At 42.5% G+C, this 7,163-nt stretch overlaps 1 protein-coding gene across 1 annotated transcript in view; it reads right to left on the reverse strand.

The window, feature by feature from the left end:
• The window catches only part of LOC122542775 (BTB/POZ domain-containing protein 7-like), a 74,047-nt gene that overhangs the window by 36,767 nt on the left and 30,117 nt on the right, over positions 1-7,163 (reverse strand). Inside the window, exon 5 of the mRNA XM_043680808.1 lies at positions 2,026-2,101. Within this exon, the coding sequence (XP_043536743.1) occupies positions 2,026-2,101 (76 nt within the window). The remainder of the gene's footprint in view (positions 1-2,025; positions 2,102-7,163) is intronic.

Genomic DNA, 7,163 nt, shown 5'->3' on the forward strand with positions numbered 1-7,163 from the left:
CTTGGTTACATGGAATAGGTTCAAGCGCCTGATTGGGCTCTGCCTGCTCCTATTTAACAGCTCGATGTGCTGACCAGACCCAACCTCTTCCTTGGAACAGGCAGGAGAATTGAATGTGTTGTCCCTCTTCTTGATCAGTAATTTCGATGGGCTGAATAGCTTCCAAATATCAGTGCGTAACAAGCTTGAGATGCTGAATGAGCTTCTCTTTTAACTGTGGAAATGTACAGTATCTGTCCGTGCTGTTGTATGAATGTCACAGGCACTTTAACAGCACATGACTGAATTTTGTCCAGGTTTTGCTGCACATGGACACAGATTGGTTCAGGAGCTGAGGGGGTGAGGGGCACATTGTTCTGAACATTGTGTGATCTTCAGTAACCCTCCCAACTTCTGATCTTGTGATGGCGAAAGACATTGATGAAACAGCTGAAGGTGTTTGTGCTAAGGAACTAACCTAAGGATCTCCTGAAGAAATGTCCGGGGACTGAGAAGACTGTCGACCATTGATCTCAAGCATCTTTCTTTGTACTCTGAAAGACCCCAACGAGTCGGGAGGTTACACCTAATTCCCATTCAGCTCAAATATATAGGTTGTCCCGATGACACCCTCAGTCAAATATTGCCTTTATATCGTGGCCATTCACTCTTCCCTGAGCCCCTATGTTCAACTCTTGTTCATATCAATAGGTGACGGTGCATTTCTTCTCACAGAGGATAATAGCTTTAAATTAAGGTTGTGTAGGTATAGGACAGATGTTAGGGGTAGGTTCTTTACTCAGCGAGTCGTGAGTTCATGGAATGCGCTGCCTGTGGGAATGGCAGAGTCAGAATCATTGGCGACCTTTAAGCGGCAATTGGATAGGTACATGGATGGGTGCTTAAGCTAGGACAAATGTTCGGCACAACATCGTGGGCCGAAGGGCCTGTTCTGTGCTGTATTGTTCTATGTTCTATCTTTTGTTAATATCACACCTTCAGTGTAAGCAAAGATCACGCATCACTTCACACGAATGTTATCAGCCAAAGGTTTGTCATTGGTCCACAACAGGAGATATTAAGACTGAAAGCTTTTCGGATGGGGTGGCAGTAAGAGAGAGTGGGAGGAATGTAGACTAAAATAATAATGAAGCAGAAGTAACTAAGTAGACAATTAGGCGCAGGCCACAAGGGCTATCATAGGTCTATCTCTAACAGAGGGAAATCCAAGTAACTTGACATTTTAAAAACTCTTTCATGGGATGTGGGCATCATTGGCTAAGTCAGCATTTATTATCCCCTTGAGAGCACAAAGGTGAGCCACCTTCTTGAACAGCTGACATCCATATGGTGCAGACACACCTACTGCGCTGTTAGGGAGGGAATTTCAGGATTTGGCCCAGCAGCAGTGAGGCTGGTATATTTCCAGGTCAGGATGGTGTGTGGCTTGGAGCTGCACTTGCAGGTAGATTGAGGAGTGTAACTCCACATTAAACACAGGGAAAGGAAAGTAGACATGCTCCCCACCTCCGTGAACTAACACAGCCAGTTTGGGGATTGAATGCTCACCACTGGTGTAATTCAGTCCAACACTTGAGCCATTTGTTACCCAAGTTAACAGATCTGCACCCCACAACAGAGGAAAAGGAATACCTTCATTTTCTTCCTTAAATCAAAAACAATCAAAAAGAAGAATGGAGCTGGGAAGTGACAGCATCTTACAAGACCACCTGTCTACTTCAAGGCTGGAGTTTGGGTTTTTTTGTGGGGAGGGGTATGCGAGAGCAATAGAAAAAGCACGCACAAGTGTATTTTTTTAAATCCCCATTGTCTTTTTACAGCCAAACTTTACAAGAATGTTCTTTCACTGTAAACACCAGCAGTGACTATGGACAGACACCAGCTCAAAACTATGAAGTTAACAACAGGGACTTTCAGCATGCAGAGTAGAAAGCAAGTGGTCTCTAGCACCTGAACCAGCAAGTCACCCCAGGGCTTCAGCTTAGCAAGTCTCCACTGCACTCAGTACACCTGCACATAACTTACCTTCATCCGACAGACGCCTTGCCAGCTGGTTTTCTGCCCATTTAATCACAGCCTTCAGAATATCGTGTTCACTTGCCTGCAAAGGAGGGGTGGGGAGAGGAAAGGTGGGTGAGAGGTTGAGGGAAGAGGCACCATGTCAGCATCAGTATCACAGGTTTTATTTTAAAATTGTTCTCTTTTCACCCTCATTTCACAAAGGTACTCTCTCATGGGGCACAATTCTGCCAACAACAGCAACTTGCATTGAGATAGCACTTTAACATTATGAAACATCCCAAGGCACACCACAGGTATGTTATAGAACAAAATATCACACAAAGTCACAATAGAAATTATTAAGTCAAATGACCAAAACAGTTGAGCTTAGATAAGTGACCTGAAGGAGGAAAGTGAGATAGAACAGCCGGAAATTTTAAGAGTATTGGGTCTCGGCAGCTGAAACCATGGCCACCAATAGTGGCACAATCAAAATCAGGAACACACAAAAAGGCCAGACTTAGAGGTCAACAGAGATCACAGAGGATTATAGGACTGGAGGAGATTATAGGGATGGGGGAGGCCATGGAGAGATGTGAAACGAAGGATGAGAATTTTAAAATCAAAATGACGCTCAGCTAGAAGCAAATGTGGATCAGTAGGTACAGAGGTGACAAGTTAAGACAAGGCCAGAGTTTTGAAAGACCTTAAAAGTTACAAAGGGCAGATGATGGGAGACCAACCAGGAGTGTCTTCGAATAACCAAGTCTACAGGTAACAAACAAACACACAAATGCTTCACCAAAAGTGAAACAGGGGCAAAGTTATAACAGGTGGAAACAGATCAACAGTCTCAGTGATGGTATGAGTGGTGCTTGAAATACAAGATCGTGAACGGACATTAAGAATGCCAAACTTTTGTACCTTTGTACTTTTCTCTTGGGAAAAAAAGTTACCTGTAGTCCTCTAGTTCCATACCAGAGAGTAAAAAATTTTCACCTACACCTCAGACAATAAGTGTCAACTGACCATCAGAGCAGAAAACTATCAAAACCATATCCTTTTACCTCCCCACTAGCTCAAATGGAGGATAGTCAGTGGCTGAAGCTGTAACTGACTCTCTTCGGCAGTCTAAGGCCATTCAAGCTACTCATTATTGGACTAGACACCCTAATGCTGCAAGACAAAATACAAGGGGTTACTGGTCATACTTCAAACTATACAAAGCTTGGTGCTCATTTCTAAATACCACATGTTAAAGGAAGTGCAGATACAATCACAAGAATAATACCTAAACTAAAAGGGTTAAATTATAAGGAGCAAATACATGAACCAAAATTGCATTCCCTAGAACACAGAACAAAGCCTGTTCTGACACATTTTGCCCTTTCCTACTAAAACTGTCTTCATGGCCAGGATCCATATTCCTCTATTCCCTTCCTATGCATGCATTCGTCTAGCTGTTTGTTGAATGCTGCTGATGTGTCTGCTTCCACCATCTCCTCTGGCAGTGTGTTCTGGACACCACCCTTTGAGAGGAAGACTTACGTCACACATCTTTTTAAACATCTCCCCCTTCTCTCTCCTCCATGCCCCTCCCAAAATAAAAAAAACCCACACCTTGAATCCATGTCCCCTAGTAACTGACCCCTCCAACCTGGGGAAAAAGCCTTATACTTTCCACTCTATCCAGGCCATAAACTTCTATCAGGTTGTCCCTCAACCTCCTGCGTTCCAGTGAAAATAAACCCAGTCTATCCAACCTTTCCTCACAGCCAAAATCCCCCATGCCAGGCAACATCCTGGTAAACCTTTTCTGTACCTGGTCCAAAGCATCCAGATCAGATCTGTATGCAATATTGCAAATGTGGCCTAACTAAAGTTCTACAAAGCTGCAGCATAACTCAATACCCCTTCTAATGAACTTAAAATTCACACACCAGGTTATAGTCTAACAGGTTTATTTGGAAGTACTAGCTTTCAGACCACTGCTCCTTCATCAGGTGCCAATGAAGGCAAGCATGTCTTGGGCCTTTTTTACTATCTTATCCATCTGTGCTATCACTTTCAGTGATGTATGAACCTACAAACCCCAGATCCCTCTGCATATCAATATTCCTAATTTAGAAGGTTATGGGTGATTTGATCCAAGATTTGGAGTCTGGGGAAATACAGTGGTGTAATGGCAATGTCACTGGACTAGCAACCTGGAGCCCTAGGTTAATATGCTGAGGTCAGGGATTAAGATCCCACTGTGGCAACTGGTGAAATTTAAATCCAGTTAACAAATCTTGGATATAAAAGGTAGTCTCAATTAACCTATTGTTGAAAACATTACCTGGTTCACTAATGTCCTTTAGGGAAGGAAATCTGCCATTCTTACATGGTCTGGCCTACATGTGCCTCCAGATACAAATCATGTGATTGACTCTTATTTACACTCTGAAATGGGCTAAAATGCTTTTCAATTCAAGGGCAATTAAGGATGTGCAATAAATGCTAGCCTTGCCAGCGATCTCCATAGCCAATGAGAAAAAAAGAGAAAAGGTATTAAGGGAAAATGAGAGGGGTCATAAAATCTACTTCTTTGACCCAGCCTTTGGTCACATGATCTGGTACCCCCTTTGTGACTCATACCATATTTCACTTTAAAAAGCACCTGTGAAGTACCTTGGGACACTTTATTGTGTTAAAAGGTGCCCAACAAATATGCTGTTGTAAACAAATTATTTTGCTGACTGGAGTGTTAGTATTAGGGGTACAGCCTAAAAATTGAGCCAGACTTTCAGGAGTAAACATTTGTGCACACAAAGATAGTGGAAATTGAAATTCTTTTCCTAGAGTAAACTGGTGCTGTATAGATTGTTAATTTTAAATCCAACAAATCATTGGTTTCTGATAACCAAATGTATGAGGGTTATGGGGCAAAGGCAAGTATGCTAAATTCAGTCATGACCGCACTAAATATCGAACAGGCTTGAGGGGCAAAACAACCTCTTCTGTTCTGATATACAGTGTGGATTCCAAAGAACTACCACAGTACAATGGGAAGAATAACCTCCACCTGTGCTGGATTATTCCATGATTCTATAATTTCACACTGATCAATTTATTCAGATCGTGATATAATAATTTCCTCAGCTTCATGTGAATGAGTTTTAAACAAAGAAAATTGTTACTCAGTGGGTCCTTGATTGTCTAGTGAACACAACTTTAACTAGTGATAGAAAGTGCAAATATAAATGTTCCACAGGCCCAGTATGGTGTACTGCAAAACATTTGAGGCTAAACTTGCAGGGCTAGAATTAAAACATCCCTGACTAATGATATAGTTCCATCAAGACAGTACTTTACATAAATAAAGCTTATTTTTCAGCGGCCTTCCCTCAGAGCATTTTACATTCAAGAATCCTTTTGGATGCAACCAGACATGATTAGAGGGACAGAATAAAAACACTTCAAAGAAACTGGCTCAAAGGAAGAAAGAAGGAGATAGCACGACAATCTTCTGATCAAAGAAATGCACAGCCCTCCTATGTACAGATTCTCTACTAGCCTAGACTAGTGTTCCTTCACTAACCCCTTCAACCAGACATACTCCAAACCACAAAAAAGTGTTGACTTCAAAGGTCTCTTGTCATTGAGCACAGTTAGCTCTCAACATTAAACACTCAGATGCTTTAAAAAAAGCAAATAAATTGCACAACACCTTAAAGCACACCACAGGTGTCTTCATGTTGTATTAATCTCTGAATGTCGCAAGTAAAACAAAACCCTCATTTAAACAGCACACTTCATGGTCTTTGACTGTCCCGATATGCTTTATAGCCAATAAACTGTTGTAACATAGAAAACATAGCAGCAAATGTGGTGATACAACAAATCTGTTTTATTTCGATTGAGTGTGCGGTGCTGGAAAAGCACAGCGTGTCAGGCAGCATCTGAGGAGCAGGGAAATCGAAATTTCGGGCAAAAGCCCTTCATCAGGTTTTTGCCCAAAACATCGACTTTCCTGCTCCTCGGATGTTGCCTGACCTGCTGTGCTTTTCCAGCACCACACTCTTGACTCTTCTCTCCTGCATCTGCAGTCCTCACTTTCCCCTGTTTTACTTTGATACTGACTGAGGGATGAATATTGACCAGGACAGCAGGGAGAGGTCTCCGGCTCTTCTTCAAAGCAGCACAATGGGGCACATGAAGCCATGGCTTAATATCTCATCTGTAAGACCACATCTCCCGCACTGCAGGTCTGCCTCAGGACTGAAGTGTTAGCCCAGACCACAATCGTCTGACTCAAAGGCGAATGTGCTACCCACTAACTCATGGAGCACACCAATGGCTGACAGTATCTTCTGCCTTATAAAGATCCCAGGACCTAGATTATCCAACAAAACCAAAGAAGAATTACCAAATTCACTTGTGCAGGCAAGCCAGATAGATCACTGAATATTCCAGCATGTCACAGAGAGCCAAGCACGTTGACTCCGTTGTTGCGAATAGCTAGTCCAGACCAGCAAGCTGACAGGTAATTTGCATTGGAGCAATGTAGAAGCAGCTAATACTAATCCTCACAGTGAAAGTGGATCAGAACAGAACGACGCACATTTTAAACACAAACTTTTGTGACTGAAAATTCGATAAGCCTTTGCACCATTACATTTAAATTCTTTACCACAGTGAGTGTTTGAAGTAACTAGCACAGTTGAATTTAAAGTGGAATAGTCAAGTCCTAGGAAGAAGACGGAAATAAAGGCTATGATGAAAAAGGAGGTAAAAAGGGAGGTGGTTCAACAGGTGCACAAACACTGGCATTGGCTGGTTGGGCCAAATGGCCTGTTTCTGTGTGACATCTGTATAATCCTATGTACTAGATAAGCATTTCATTGCATCATAGCTTATGCCGATATATTAAGCATTTCATTGCATCATAGCTTATGCCGATATATTTGTTTAAAAAGGATTCATTGCTGTGGTTCTGTTCGCCGAGCTGGAAGTTTTTGTTGCAAACGTTTCGTCCCCTGTCTAGGTGACATCCTCAGTGCTTGGGAGCCTCCTGTGAAGCGCTTCTGTGGTGTTTCCTCCGGCATTTATAGTGGCCTGTCCCTGCCGCTTCCGGTTGTCAGTTTCAGCTGTCCGCTGTAGTGGCCGGTATATTGGGTCCA

This window comes from Chiloscyllium plagiosum, chromosome 41, assembly GCF_004010195.1.
Source record: "Chiloscyllium plagiosum isolate BGI_BamShark_2017 chromosome 41, ASM401019v2, whole genome shotgun sequence".
Classification (NCBI taxonomy): domain Eukaryota; kingdom Metazoa; phylum Chordata; class Chondrichthyes; order Orectolobiformes; family Hemiscylliidae; genus Chiloscyllium; species Chiloscyllium plagiosum.